Below are 16,148 nucleotides of genomic sequence, written 5' to 3'. Positions count from 1 at the left end.
AAGTTTATGCACTGCCACAGTGCGACAGAAGATCAGTTATCTTCAGTTTAGCGTTGAAAAAAAAAATACTGGAATCAAGATGGCAAACCTTTTGTTGCACTCTAAAAGAGTTTAACTCACTTAGCATGATTTGTGTTCTGGGGATCGAACAAGCAATATTAAAGGTTGACATAGACCTAAATCGATCGGACTTTAGTTAGTTGAAATCCGAGTGTTTCGAGCAGCCCACCTCTACTACACAAAAAGGGTTGAATGACCAAAAAATTAAATTTATCATAATGCAAATAATTATTTTTTATTTTTGCCTTGGAGTTTTCTTCAAATTCTTCGGTAGAAATACAAATAGCCTAGAGTTTTGGGTAGATTTTCTGAAACAGCGACCTTATTGTCATTAAAAATAATCCACTGCCCATCGACTAGAATATGGCACACATAGTGACCAGCCATTGTTGATGTCCCCATGTGCGAAATAAATGCCACTAGTTTGTATTCTGCGAACATGCAAAGAAAGAAGAACGATTACCATGAGTTAGTAGACATTGATACTTTAGCACTGAAGTATGCACTTCCATTAATGTGAACATTAAGGGACTATTTTATTTAAAGTAATTAATTAGACTTTCATTGGACACTGTCACTAGTTGGACTACATTTTCCAATTAGGTACTATAAATTCCGGCCCGGTTTAAAAACAACGTATGCGCCATTAGTTTCCCTATGCATATAAGTGTTTTTTCAGATGAGTTAGAATTTATAGCTTCAAATCGCAAAATACAGTACAGTTGTTTAATAAATAATGAGCCACTAGACAAGGTACGAATTTAAGCATTCTAATACATGTTTCTATGCCAGAATTTCACGTAGAACACGATTCGCGCTCCGAAAATTACTGAAATTAACTCCTAAGGAAGATATTAACGTTTTTATTTCACATTGGTTACAAGGAATTTGAAATGCCCGCTTACAAGAAACTCAAAGCTCTACGTGAGTCAAATCGCGCACTACAAAGGTTTCAGCAATCTTCTCAATCGAGCAACGTTCATTTCCCACTATGTGTCGTTCAAACTATAAGCGATTTATTATAGCTGAGCCAAAGCGTCAAGATTGAGGTAGCCAGATTTTTATATCGCAGAGACCGTCATGATAAACGTTCAGCGCGCGATGTGAATCACGTAGAGCATTGAGTTTTCATGAGCGGGTGGTTTGAATTCACGCATCAAGAATCATTAAATAACTTTGTAAGGAGTTGACTTCGGTTATTTTTGTTGTGCATATCGTGTTCTACGTGAAATTTTGGTCAAGAAACATGTATCAGAATGCTGAAATTCGTACCTTGTCTAGTGGTCCATTAGTTTTTGTCTTATATGTAGATTAACTAGGAAGAGATAGCTGAAGTGTTGATAATAGCAAGCGGCTTGCACAATGTCAACAAATCATTGACAACTAATGCCGCATGCGGAACAGCAGTGGCGCTTAGGGACACAGGGTCTTCCAGAGTGTTCTCTGCTGACAAGGAAGTTTTAAGAAAAACATTCTTTTATTTCAGCACACTTTTTTCTGTTTTTTAAAAAACAACCTCGATCCTTTTTTCCTTGAGCCTTGCAAGAACCAAATAGGTAGGTACCAGATAGGGTAAAGTGCAGCTGATCTACAATGTAATTTTTGCTCAAAATGTTTTTTTCAAAAAAAAAAAAAAAAAAAAAAAAAAAAAAAAAAAAGAAGAGAATTTTGTCAAGTAGATATTTTGGCATTCTGAGGGAAAACGCAACTTAAATTTTTATTCAAAAGTACTGAATCAATGAGCAACTTACGAGAACCTCCATCTCGGAATTGTGGTTGTTGAGATGAAGATGCATCTTGAGAACTTTCATTTTGTTGCTTGATTTTTTCCTTCAGGGAATCTGGATTACTGAAAATTAAATCTGCTGCCATTTCCAAATTATTGTTGGTTTCTTTCAAAGCTGCAACTGCCATGTTTTCTTCGACGCACGCCATGGACATCAACATTGCCACAGACTCTTGATTAGGAGTAAAACCTAGGTACAAGAGAAAGAAAAAAAATTGAGTGAAGAAAATCCAAGCGTGTAATTTAAAATTTCTACTTTAAAAAGATTTTATATGCATCAAACAAAAATAGGAGTGACAGAGGAGTGAACATTTTTCTCCTAAAGTTCCTTAGTGCGGCACAGTAAATTAAATTGGAATAAAAATATATAGAAAGACCAATTACTCTTCACAGAATCAAAACTCATTTCTTGAGTGTTTATGCTTTCATCTGAAATGGTGAAAAGGAACCACTTGCACAGCCCAACACAAAGAGGCTGCAAGAAAACTCACTAAAAAGTTAAGACAAAAAGTTTAGGCAGATTCTCAAAATTAGTCAAGACGGTGTGAGAGTACCAGGTGTTGTATGAGCAAGACGCCAACTATTGCCGCTACTACTTCAAAAAGGCACCCCACCAGTAGCGTGGCGTGCTTTGCGTTACATCGATTGATCTGTCATTTAAACCTATGGAAAAGGATCGATTAACAGGGTGTTCGCAGCGAACACCTTAATAATCGATTGTTTACCTCGCATTCAAAAGAGGAAATATCGATAATCGATCATTCACGCCTTGCCACTGCACCCCACCAGCGTTATCAGATAAGTAAAGCCGACCCAATACCAAACAGAAAACTTTATAAAATTGCTGAATTTATCACTGAATAAAATGCAATATAAAAAATTGAAAGTGCATGCTTAAGGCATTAATAACACAAGTCTATACTAGTACCTGAGGCTTTCTGGCTTGACGTGCCCGGAGGAACGAAAGGATCAGAAAAATCACTGTCCGACAAGTGCTCCATGAGCCACTGGGTGGCAGCCTCTAAAGACTGGTTTTTCGTGAAGAAACAACCTTTTTTACATGCTTCTAATGGGAAACCCATATTGACAAGTTCGTTGAGTATCGCTTCGTTAAACTGAACTGGAGGTGGCCCTGGTTCCATGAGAGCAAACAAAAAATGGAAGAAAAATTGCATTTAATCGTTAGTTATAGTAACATAAAAACAGAATAAGAAAAAAGACGTGGAGGCGCCATGAATTAGTTCAAAAGGATTAACTTTTGTTCAATTCAAATCACATTGAATGTCCTCTAGCTATTCAGGACGAAAACAAGCTGGTCTGTCCTAGCTACATAGACCTCCGCATTTCTGAGAATCTTACATTATTATTCAAGATAAAGTTTCATGTCAGCCGAGGCAGCAGGACCAAGTAACACTGCAAAAAGTATTTCCCTTATGACTAGTATCTATTAAAGTAAATCAGAATTTTTTTTAAAAAAAAAAAAAAAACTAAAAACGATAAAACCTCTTCCAATAAGACCGCGTTAAACAGAAAGGAACCAAACCACATCAACTATTACCAAATTTAATTGGGCAGTTCAATTTTATACATGAAAACGGTTGTGCGGATATTTGTGCAAATTCCAGTGAATTTTCTACTACAAAGCAAATTCCTTAAAATTTTCAAAGGCATCTGTACAAACATTCTCAGATAAAGTTAAATTGTCCAGTTAAATTTAGCAATCGCTGATGTGGCTTGGTTCCTTTCTGTTAAACACGGTCTAATTCATCATGTAAAATTGTATCAATAACTATCAAATGATCATTACCTCCCTAAAACATGCGAAATAAGCCAATTTCCTCTGGATTTGCCTCCACATTATCTCAGTAAGGTCAAAATCAGTTCAACATTACGTTGGCAAGTCCCCAAATTTCGGGAAAAGTTAAAAAAACGAAATTTAAGGTGATTAAATTTGACCGTTTAAATTTCGTTTTTTTAACTTTTCCCGAAATTTGGGGACTTGCCAACGTAATGTTGAACTGATTTTGACCTTACTGAGATAATGTGGAGGCAAATCCAGAGGAAATTGGCTTATTTCGCAGGAAAATTGAATGACCTTTGAATTGACGTATTTGGGGGTCCGAGCCCCCCCTTAAAATTAAATCGAAGTGATTTCTGCAATTTTTACGTAAAAGCGAACACAATTTGGTAAATTTTCCCGTTTTATTTTTTTCTTTACGATAATTTGAACCGGAGTTATGATTTTTTGAAAATAGGTCAAATTTGACCTTTGACCTATCATAACTCGGTCAAAAATTGAGATATTGATCTGCGGTTTGCGCCAAAATTCTTAGTTTTTTATGTTCTTTCGAATGAGGTATCACAAGATAGGGGTTGCTATTTGAAAAAAAAAAGATGGGGGGCCCCTGTCCCCCCCTGAGGGGGGGACCAAAATTTTGACCCCCTCAAAAGATGGTCCCCTTTGAGATAGGAACATTCCCAAAGTTTCATTTCCTTAGCTCAATTCGTTCAAAAGTTAGAGGGGGGGTCGGGGACTTTTCGCTCACCCTGTAGATCTAAACCCATCTATAAGATCTAAAAGTGTGTTAATCATTTAAAAGATGTTAACTTTTATTACAAAATGTCCAGAATCAATGCCTCTGGGAAACATTTTCATGCTTGTTCCAGGCACATTAAAGTTGATTTTTTTGACATAGGTTTGGTTAAATTTTCATCTCCTGCAAATCTTTGAGTGAGAATACTTTTGGTAATAATGTCTTTTAGAGGACGAGAGAAACTCAAGCAAGATAGAGGGGTAATTTAATATTTGAGCTGTTTCAGTGTCAAATAACAGAAATATACGGTAAAAGACACATGTGATGGAACTGAACTTTAGGATGGCAAAATGACATACCTTCTGTCTCTGGTAATAGTTCTTCACCAGGTTGTAAGCCATTTCCTCTTAATATTGACAGATCGACAGTGTCTGGCATATCGATAGAAACATCTAATTTGATCGGCGTCCAATCTTCCCGTAGTTTAAATTTTTTAACGTGAAGTAATAGAACATCTGGGAAGGTTGAAAGTTTAGTTGTTCTAAAAGATAAGAAATATGAGAGGATGATACAAACATAAGAAAATGAGAGAGATAAGGTCAAATGAGTATAAAAAGAGGTCTCTTCTGTAGCTTGAAGCAACTGAGGCATATTGCAATGTATGTAGTCCGTCGCTCATTCTAAAAAAATTCTGAACTAAATCAAGGTTACAAAAAGCTTTGCACAGAGAACAATATTTTAGAGTCAATTTATTATCAGTGATAGTGACCCAATGCCTCTTATTGACTTCTTCAGATTCTTTGGCTTTTTAAAGTCTTCATGTAAGTATAACTTATCCACCCCTTGTATTCACCAATTATCAAATTTCATTAGGCATCAACGAAAACATCTACATATTGTCAGCCTGATCAGCAATCCAGTACTTCTGGCCACTGGGAGTTCTACAAAAAAGTTTAGCTTGGGCTTGGGGAAAATTTAACACAGTCTACTACTCAGGCAAAAATCAGTGAAAATTGTTTTCTCCTAAACCTGTTTGCATAGCAGCAAGTGTGCTCACATAAGCCCATGTCCCACGATCAAATGAACTCATCAAATGCAAGATGGTGGAGATGCATACTGGTTTCCGCACAATCAAAAGTTGGCAGGCCGTCAAATGTTGATGAATAGAGCCCGTGTGGATTTGCGCAAAAACCAGTACGTATCTCCGCTACCTTGCTTTTGATGAGTTCATTTAATCATGGGACACGGGCTACAAAGTCTGAGAAAGTGAATGGAGAGAAGAATGATACATACAAGGTTACCACAGAATTCAGATAATCAAAGTCCCTGACATTTCCCTAAATTCCCTGACATTTGAGGAAATGCCAGATAGTTAAAAACTATTAATTTGAAATATTATTCATGCAAAATCTGTTGTTCGGAACTTCAAACTCTTTCTCCTTTTATGAACGCAAATAAAAGTGGTTTAAGAATTTCCCCCTTATACCTTTATAATCTTGCTGACATTCGAGATTTTCCATGACCTCATGAAATTTCCTGACGTTTCCCAGTTTTCCCTGACAGTGGCAACCAGAGAACTGATACATACATTAGTACTTACTTAAATGCAGTAGTTTTATCATTCACAGCAGAGCTGAAAAATTGGTCTATGGTCTCACTCTTAATGAGTGCTTCAAGGCAAGAGGACAATTTCACTATAGGTCGCACGACGTCACTGGGGTCTCTGAAACAAGATGCAGTTGCAGCAAAGTAAGCAGAAACAATAGAATTTCAATGGTAAAACTATTAAATCTCGTGTCTCGGTTTCAAACATTGCCAATTTCCTGTTATATGGTACATTTTAATCATCAATAATGGAGATGTTGCATGTAAGAGGAATTTGCGATTTGACTAGTGTCATACATAAAAGTTCGCGAGAGACACGATGGTGCCACTGGTTCTCTCTGAAATCAACTCCAAAGCTCCAAAAAAGCTCTCAAGTTGAGGCCAAAATGGAAGGGATATCCCACGCTTTGAGTTTTTTAGTTTTAGTTTTCTTAACTTTATTACTTAGCTCACAGTTTGTTAGGTACCTTGTTATCCCGTTTGTTTCATTCGTTTAGTTTTTGTTACTATCGGTTTATTCATTTGAATGTTACCTGAAAATTGAAAGATGTACAAACCAAATTTACAACATATTATTGAAAAATTTTTGAAATGTCAGTTAGGATACTTACAATTTTGCACCTTTAGCTTCTGCTTCTATTTTTCTTTGTTCAAAGGCTTCTACTTCTGCTTTGTTTATTGCTGCTTCTAGGGGTATAGGCAATGGAAGACAATACTCATCACGGTGAAGATACTTAACTTTATTACTTCTGGAGCATTGGAATCTTTCTTCAACTTGAAATTTAAAACTTTCTGATGGGTCAACAGAGTTCTTACAGTTTTGCTGTTTAGAACATACAAATAAGTTAAATAAGTGAGTTTATATTATATGAGGAAAAAATAAACATTCATGAATTAACGATCTTAATTTTTTAAAATGAGATATAACAATGGGAAAAAAACCATCTAGGAAAGCAAAGTGTTTTTTCTAAATTTTTTTGTCTCACTGAAATTCTCCCGGTTTTAGGAACCCAAGATGTTAGGTCTCCAAGACACATGGCGCCTGTAAGTGGCAGAACACTCCAAAGGAGGGACGTACATAGTAGCAAACCTGGTGAAAATGCTGGCACAGAAAATACATACCAGCATAAACGACATTTTGACAGCTATTTCAATGAAAGAACCTATCTTGATGAATGGACAGTGACTAACAGTTGATTGAAAAGGAGCTAGAAGACGGCAAACAGCCAAACCCAGTGTGCTATTTCATGTTGGAAGGATTACAACCTGTTGGCCAGATGCTAACAATAAAAAGAGAAGGAGGTAAGGTAAATAATTAAACTCACTTGAAGAACTGATATAAAGTGTAAGAAATATTCTTGCACATCTTGTTGGATTTTAGAGGCAAACGTAGGATGTCCTCTGGCGATCAAGTTCAGGAGCATATTTGGAGAAATGCCTTCTTGAGTGCATGGAGAGTCTGCAGAGCTTGATGGTGGTTTGGAGTACTTTCCAGATCTTAAACCACAGCCTAATTTAGCCCTGTGAAATTATACAAAATATATTTGTAACTAGCGAGAACTTGAAGGTCATAATTAGTACACCTTGGGGAGGAAATTTTCTATGTTTCATGATTAAATATTCTACTTACAAATAGATAGTAAATGGAAACATATTGAGGGCGAACGAGCACTACCGCCTAACTAACGATTTTGAGAAAAAAGAGTTCTGTTAGCGACTTAGCTGCATTCTACAATATAAAATACTAGGGGGCTACGCCCCCTGGCCGCTACGCGGCCCTATTTTTACCCTCCTATCAGTGTTAGTTTTATTTTTCCCCTAAAAATTACGATATGAGGTATACTTTAATTTTAAACTTTACTTAAAATTACTTTAAAATTAAAAGGACGCGTTTTGAAATGACTGCTTGATGAAATGTTGCAGTAAAACAATGAACAATGATAGTCAGGTAATAATTAAGATTACGCAAGTCGGGGATCGAACCCACACTGAGCTTAAAGTGGACACATTCGACGTCTTAGACGACTCGGCCACCGCTCGACTTGAGGTCGGTGGTGCGAATCTTGTGTAGATAAGTGTAGAGCTGATGCGCAGGCTACACAGCTACTGCGCAATCTCCTCGACCACTGCGCATCCTCCCGCGCATAGCGGTAGCAGTAACGGAGCATTCTGTAAACTCACTCACTTTTATAACGTGATTTTAAAAAAACCTGGGTCCTCTTTCCAAAATCTGATTACAGCGGGCTTATCTAGAGCCTATTACCTGTCGATTTACGCAAAAATCGTGGAAATCGGCCCGGTAGAACGCTCAAACAAACTATGACAAAAAGTATAAATTTACATTGTTTAAATGGGAGAATTCGCAACTTTACCACGTAATATAAAAAAACCTGGGCCATATTTTGAAAATCTGAAAAGAGTTGGCTTATCTAGAGACAATTGCCCGTCGATAGCCGCAAAAATCATGAAAATCGGCCCGGTTGAACGCTGGAACTAAGCGTTACCAGTTTCGCAAAATTTGGAGGTCTTTGAGCTTATAGTATAGATGCAGCCTGATGATTTTAGTTTTTTTCCAATTCTGTAGGGGAGCGCTTCAATGACACTGAGATGTATTAAAAAAATGCAAAACTAATCTTAAAATTACAAAATAGATGAAGTTTTCTCTTCGTTCTGCAAAATCGTCAGTGTGCAGATGGACGGTATTGTTTGTTAGCCATCGATATTGCGGACCGAATTGCATAAGGTAAATCCATGCTTAGATTTTTTTGTATGCCAAGGGTACATCTGAGTGAAGATAAGTTTTAAGGTTAATCCTTTTTAAAAGATCCTCTTTTTTCTTTCTGAAACAAGAAGCTGGAAAACCTAGTTTATTTTGAGGAGCACAAATCTTTTCGAGGAGAAAAGTACAAAATTATCAGCCTCTGAAGTCTTTCGAAATATTCTTAACAAGACTCTTTTTTTCAATTCTCTGTTGGTTACAAAATCTGCAGAAGGTCATGAAAGAGAAAATTTTGCACATATTTAAATTATCTTCTCTTTTTCAAATTACAATTGCAATCGAAATTAGTTTTTTCATTTTCATTTTACTTCAATCATACCTAGAAACCCTTAATTGCAAACCTCTGCAAATATTCTAATTCCTTGTGAAACTTCATGCTTCAAGTTGAATTACAGAGAGACGTTAAAGCTAGGTGTGCATAAATTTTCCACATGATGCTGTGAGAGATGATACCTACATTTGAACATTGAAGTCTTCAGCCGGATTTGGTATGTTTGAATTAAATATCGTCTCCGCATTATCCACATACCTACAAAAAGACAAAATTATTGAAAGTTATCTTGCTGCAGCATGCTCGTGCAAAAAATACCCATCGTATTGAAAAAAGAGTCCACAAGGCTATAGACTTACCTGTTGTTTAATTCGATTACAAAAGGGATAGTTTCCGACTCGTTTATAAACCAGGCCACGTAACTTAACTCTTTGACTAACTTGCCTCAGAGGGTGAATACGTACCTTTATTTAGATGCGACTTTTCTATTAAAACTGATGATTTTTTTAAGATCAAGTAATATGGAATATTGAAGATTCTGGTAAAAGTTGCATGCTTGAGAATAAATTTGGTTAAGGCAGGGTGTCTACTAAAATTTAATTTTCGATTTTCCTAATATTCCCTGATATTTTAAATGAAATTGCCTGATGTTTTGGACGAAAAAAGTGGCATTTGTTTTATTTCATGAATCAACATATTTGATGAATTGAATCACTTGTTCGTGTGCTTAAACTGTATTTAGTTGAGAAACGCTTCATGCATTCAAAATTTCTTGATTCATGACCGATTTTTCAGTTTTTACTGACGGTAGACACCCTATCTAACTATTCCTAGGAGAAAGAGCTTCAAAAGTTACGAATCACTGTGACAGGAATGGAGAGTGAATTTTGTTTTCCTATTAAACAATGAATTGGATGTTCATTGTTTCCAGATTTACTCTGGGCACTTCAATTCTCATCTGAAGTAGAGTAGAAAGGTCACTTTCCTCAGAATTATGATTTTCATAAAATCCTCTTTTACCATAGAAGTCCTCGATTGATTAATGAGAGAGTTGGTTATTAATTCGCTCATGCTGATTCGTATGAAGCTCAGCATTAGGACATATAATTTTTTGGAATTTCCATTTCTTTTGCGGTGACTAGAAAGTATTTCTTTGGGCAGAGACTTACTTTTGAATGAAATCAGGTATTGTGAAGATCACTTGTAAAAGGCTGTTAAAATAGCATGAGTTTCCTAAATTAACAAGGCCGGTGTATCCAGGGCCGTAGATAGGTTTCAGCTGACTGCTTGCTTCTTGTAGCGCAGCCCACTCACCAAATTTTTGGTTCAGATCAAGCTCCAACTCTACCATTGATTTATCTGTCTGATTTAAAAAAGGCAAAAAAATTATTATGCTATGAGTAGACAGCTAATCTGGTATTCTGCTAACAAATCTAGAGAAGAAAGGCTGCCGAAGGAGAAGCTAGATTGGGTTCCTCCTAGGAGGAGACAAAGGGGACATCCAGTGAAAGGGTGGTGACAGGGGATTTTAAATGAAATGAGGGACTACAAACTCCCAGAAGGGCTGTGGGAGAATAGGATACTATCGCAATTTGATATCATGGAGCACAAGTGAGCGATATGAAAGCAGCTTTCATGTAAATATGACTCAAAAGATATACTGCCACTTGGTGCAAACAATTACCAGAACATTTTGGTAAAATTGCTCATTGAATTTTCCCCAGACCGAAATAATCAAAATTCCCTGCCTTTTCACATTGACAAGTTAGAAGTGAAAATAAAAAATTGTTGGTAGTAATTTCACTGCAAATGGCAAACACAAATGAGCCTTTTTTCTTTGGGTGTTAATCACCCAATTAACTAAAATTGAATTTCCTTAATGATTCCTTTCCAGGACATTGAGTCCTCAACCAAATTGAGACTTAGTTTGACTGTGTGGACAGCCCTGATGTTTTTCCACATGATAGGTATCCAGATTTTTTTTCAAATTTCCAGTCTTCATCATAAAATTCCGTGAGTTTTCTTTGATCTCTCTGACCTGATGAAATTTCTTGGCAATTGGGATTGATGCATGGCTAAAAATTCCTTTCATAGAGTGAAAAAATATAAGATAAAGTTTTTGGTCCTTCTAAAAATGAACTGAGACATTACAACACCACAGCCTCGTAATAGCTGACATACGCATGCTCTCACCTTCTCCATTTGAGATGTTTTGATGCCAAAATGTGCCAAATGAGCAACCAAATTAGGATCTTCAACCATATCATCCTCCGCATAACTGAAAACATCACCCTTGCCATCTTTTGTGATTGTACCTAATTTAACTGCCAAAGGGTAACCTAAAAACAAGAAAATATTATGATGATAAAAAAAATATCCAGGTACACAAGGAGAAAATATAAAGAAAATAAGAGGTAAACTTAGAAAAGTTTGGATTATTGGATTTCAAATCACCCGGTCGTGCGAAAACAGCTAAGGTCAATATTTTAAATTTTAAGATTGTTTCTTTCCACAACTCTTGGAGATTTAACACACCAATTATTGTGTAAATAATTATTGGTGGGATTTCCTTGTAAATAAAAATTAATTGCAGTACTAATTGTGATTGATGCATCAGTCGCATTACCTGTTTCTTGATAATGCTGGACAGCATGATTGTTTCCACCAGTTCCATCGTAAAACTTCCTGCCACACATAATTGACCCATCTGTCAGATTTAGCCACAGATTGGTGTCCAAATCACACTTTTCGCACTTCCATCCACTGGGAGGAATTTTTTTGCCATTATCCAACTGAACCAGGTGAGCTGCATGTCTGTATTAAAATAAGACAAAAGTTAATTGAAGAAGATTCTTAATTTGTATTAAAAATAAAAACTCAAGTGGAAAGAACCGAAAGCAAAGTATTCAGAAATTGCTTAAAAATTATAGATGAGTAAAATAAGGGTGAGAGCGGGTGCAAATTACTTATCTACGATATTGGAAGTGAAAATGTAAGGGGATGGATATGATTTTGGACAAAATAAGTTCAATCTCACCTGAAAATTTGCAGGGGCTGGAAGTCAGTTGATCTGACTATAAATAGGATAAACAGTATTCCACCAAAACCCCGTAAGGCAAGCTTCGACCCCCTTCAGTCCTATTAAGTCGCTTACGTAAACTCTTTCCTGATAGTGATGAATAATTTACAACCTTTTAATTTATTACAATAAAATCTATAATTCATACGAAAGACTTTACAGTGGCAAAACAGTACTATTCTTATTCAGTGACTTACTTTGAAACACTGCGTATCTCACCATCCCATGTACCACTTAAGGCACTTAATTCTGCTATTTTTGTGGCAGAATCCGACTCAATTATTTTCTTCGCCGATTTTTGAACCTGTTAAAAAAGTAATGATAGACATTGAGCATTCAGATTAAACAGTAGAGAAAAGCATCATCTCAAATTTTGAGGATGATCTAAAATCAATTCTGCATTGAAAATTTAAGAATTTTTCAGTTTTTGTTTTTCTCTCGATGAAAAGTTTTGCGAGTACCTTTACAAAACAAGGCATATCTAGGCCTCCATTAACGACTGCTTTAATGTTAAGAAAAAAGTTGAATTAAAAGTTTAAGTTGAACAGTTCCAAGTGATTGCAATAACTCAATTTTACCATACCTTTCATTTGATCAGAGAATTATTTGAAAAAGAAAAAAACTGATGGAAGAGGAAATATTCATATAAGTATTGTTTTTGAAATTGGAATTGACATGGATCAACAAAAAATACATTAAAATGTTTCATTGATTCAAAAATGAATTTTTACTATAAAAATAAGTCACTTGTACAGGAGAAAACACTTACCACATCCGGTAATTTATCACAGGGATAAGGTATAACTGTGAATTCTGGTAAAATGACGATAGAGTACTCATGAGTGATATCATACTCCTTGCCGCCATTTGGATCAAACCCTCCTTCAGTACCAATAGCCAATCTTGTGATTTTCTTCTCTGGTCCATCACCTTCAACTGATGAACTTTTACGCTGTAAAAAAGTTAAAAACAATTCAATGAACAAATGAATGTGTCTAAAATTAAACGCTGTGGTTGATAAAGAATCTATTTGGTCTTCTCTGGAACTTGCCGCCATTTTTGGTTTCTCCACCCTGATCCCACTGATGGGAGAAGCAAAGAACGCGTTAAGTAGCCTCGATGGATGGTCGAATTCAGAATTGATTCTGATCAAAATTGGCCATGCGATGACTTTTGGTCACAAGCAACATTTTTCTTTCAAAATGGAGTGCCACCATTCATCATCTTTTGCCAGACACAACATTTCCGCCAAGTTGTCATTTGAAAATAATGCGAAGAAATGATTTACGGATTGATGACTCCCGACCCTCTCAATAGGATGAACACTTTAATCGTGTAATGAGACCCAAAGAGACTGCCATTAATGCCCTCCTTCTTTGTGACATCCATGCTGACATTCCACCGAGTAAGTTCTTCTTTTGAAAAACACCCCTCTCACAATGACCATTTCAATGCATGGACCTCTTAGGTTAGTCATAAATGAGAGTTGGAAATAACCGTTCGACACCAGTTGCTCTTTGAGTAGGAACAACAAACTACACGGAAAAAATTGAACAACGAAATTTTGATGATGGAATTTTGAATATATTAACCGAAAGAGAAAAGTTACAGAATTACAATAGTCACTTAGAATTGTGCCAAAAGGGCGAAAAAGGCACTACGTACTAGTACGGGTCGGGGATGGAGTAAGACCTAGATTTTAGGGCAGCGCAAGCTTTTATAGACTTGCTGACGTCACAGGTGGTGAGACAACAAGTCTACACGCTATTGGCTGGCTATAATCAGTGGAGCTATCAGCTGCAAGTTCAGTAATTAAAGTAATGGGTGATTGTAGGTGATGGCTGGGAGATAGACGTGAAAAAGACAGAAATGAACAAAATCCAGCCATCCCTAATGAGAATACTGAGATGTAATGAAAAATCGAAAATGTGAAGGAAAAATATGAGAAGGTGTTGACAGTGCGGTTACATGTAGTTGGGGTAGTGTAGTTAAACAGCCTCTTAGTGTTTCCAGCGTGGAGGTTGGGCCACTAGACCATCTTTCAAAGTTTATGAGGTGCATTTTCTCTTCCTTACTCTCCGACAGTCCCATGCCCAGAATGACCAATCAGCTTCAGTTAAAATAGATTCTATTACTTCCCTCCATGATCAATTTTGATGAAATGAGCTAGAAAATTCTAAAACTGACTCCTTTAAAAGTGGCAATGCCTGATTCTTGCCAAGCCAGCTGACACAAGTTTAAGTAGTAAACACAATGACGTGTCAAAGTGCAGCCTATCACGGCACAGTTGCGACAGTTCCAGTTGCTTCACACGGGAAAAAATGTTGGTGTGCATACATAGACACACACAATGTAGCTGACAAAATTGATTTTTCCTTGAACAGAACTGGCCTTAAGAATCAATGATTCTGGAAAAGACACTTTCCATGAATATTTTTTTAAAGATTCATGCATGACAATTTGAAGTGCATACCTCTGTCTTAATCTGCTTATGATGGAGAAAAAGATGACTGTTTGTTTTTCGGACATGTCTCTCTAAGTGATCTTTCCCGAGACCCAAAAACGTTTTCAAGCAAATGTACAAGCCTGATTCAGATTCCTGAAAAAAGAGAAAACAAACAGAGAGAATCAGAGAAAAATACAGTAATCTTGGTTGATAGCAATGACTCTTAGGTCTTAGAGGATAACAAACGGACGCTTCCATGGAAATGCGAACAATAAGAAGAGTCAGATAGTTGGAAAGGTAGCCAACAAGCGATACATTTCCGTAAACTGAAAATCTTGATACGTACAGAGGGAAAAAACTCATCGGAGTACAATTTTCCCTCAAAGAGATATGCTGTTTGGTGCGGTTCAGTTTGTAATAATGTGAGTAATGTAGAGGAAACTTGGATAGCTTATTAGAAAGTGGTTTCATGTGTAATGATTCTTGGATTCTAAGCGGAGAAACTCACTATCTGACGGCATAGTCCAAATGGAAAATTTCCATGTATCGTATCTCTAAGAGTTGAAAAATTACGAGTGCCCCACCTGTGCTGACAAATTACCAAATATCTTCGATTGAGAAGATCGTCTGACGGAGATAAGTCTAACAGAGCCGTGTGACGGCACATCAAAAAAACGAAGCCATTCTTCATTACGAAGACCGCGGTTGAGATAAGATTAGAATCGGTTATAGCAATGCACGTTTTCATGATGGGCGCTGGCGGTGCAAAGAAGTCTAAAAACGGTGTCAGGACTTCGGGCGAGGCTTCTACCGGCCCGAGTGACAAGTAAAATTATCTGTTGATGAGTGATAATATAACCTCACTTACAGGCGTATCAAATGAATAAACACATTCATCCTTGAAGATTTTGTCTCCAGGACCTGGAATCTTCACTGAATTAGCATGAGCTACGACTGCGTCGATATTAGCACCGCACATTCGGAATTTTTCAGAAACCGGTAAAAAATAAATGAGTCTTGAAAAAAACGAGAAAGCGTTGGGAGCTTGAAAACGAAAATCTACACCACAAACTGCACCACACTCTACACCACACTAGAGTCCCTTTCCAGTGTTCCCAGGTGCTCCTATCTTAAAATGTCCGTACGCTCTCCGGATGAACTCGGGGAGGCTCGTGTATATCCGTGCCGCTCCGTGCTCCGTCCGTGTTCCGTGAATTCCGTTTCCGTTTCCGGTTCCGGCTCCGGCTGTTTTGTTGTTTTGTTGATGATGTTGATGTTCTCTTGATCTCTTGTGACATTCAAGTACCTATGTCCTCTAGAAAGCATTGACAGGAAAAAATAATCGGAACAATTATAGGTGCCTACATCAAAAAGCAATAATTCAAAAGAAAGGAGCTGACTTTTCATGAAATTCATAATTCCTAACCCATTGAACTGATTGAATAACACATAAATTAATGCAGAAAGGTCCTGTATGATACCTGGGTTTTATTCGTGGCTTCCTTATATCAATAACATTGGCGAAATTGAGAAAAAAAAGTAAGAAAAAATGTCTGAGTGATCAAACACAAAAGCACAACAATACAGA

The 16,148-nt window shown here is 36.8% G+C and overlaps 1 protein-coding gene across 1 annotated transcript; it reads right to left on the bottom strand.

Moving 5' to 3' along the window:
- Positions 1-269: 269 nt before the first annotated feature.
- Positions 270-15,648, bottom strand: Usp5 (ubiquitin specific protease 5). The gene is made up of 15 exons (XM_019058449.2): positions 15,429-15,648; positions 14,588-14,713; positions 12,884-13,066; positions 12,312-12,418; positions 11,662-11,849; positions 11,229-11,374; positions 10,205-10,398; positions 9,222-9,293; positions 7,311-7,506; positions 6,597-6,808; positions 5,981-6,103; positions 4,740-4,921; positions 2,775-2,978; positions 1,812-2,036; positions 270-491 (listed from the first exon to the last, which is right to left on the bottom strand). The coding sequence occupies exons 1-15, from the start codon at positions 15,537-15,539 to the stop codon at positions 319-321; spliced, it is 2,442 nt and encodes an 813-aa protein (XP_018913994.1). The 5' UTR covers positions 15,540-15,648; the 3' UTR covers positions 270-318.
- Between the last annotated feature and the right edge of the window lie 500 nt (positions 15,649-16,148).

The sequence above is a fragment of the Bemisia tabaci genome, chromosome 3 (genome assembly GCF_918797505.1).
Source record: "Bemisia tabaci chromosome 3, PGI_BMITA_v3".
Lineage (NCBI taxonomy): Eukaryota > Metazoa > Arthropoda > Insecta > Hemiptera > Aleyrodidae > Bemisia > Bemisia tabaci.
Note: the sequence above shows the minus strand (reverse complement) of the source record. Positions and strands in the feature narration are given on the sequence as shown.

What these genes read in the sequence shown, in the direction of transcription:
- Usp5 (XM_019058449.2), bottom strand. Translation starts at nt 15,539, where the DNA reads ATGTGCGGTGCTAATATCGACGCAGTCGTAGCTCATGCTAATTCAGTG. An exon ending in ATAAGCAGATTAAGACAGAG is followed by an intron (nt 13,067 to 14,587) that starts GTATGCACTTCA and finishes ACTTTTTTACAG; the next exon opens with CGTAAAAGTTCATCAGTTGA. An exon ending in GTCAAGCCAGAAAGCCTCAG is followed by an intron (nt 2,037 to 2,774) that starts GTACTAGTATAG and finishes TCTTGTACCTAG; the next exon opens with GTTTTACTCCTAATCAAGAG.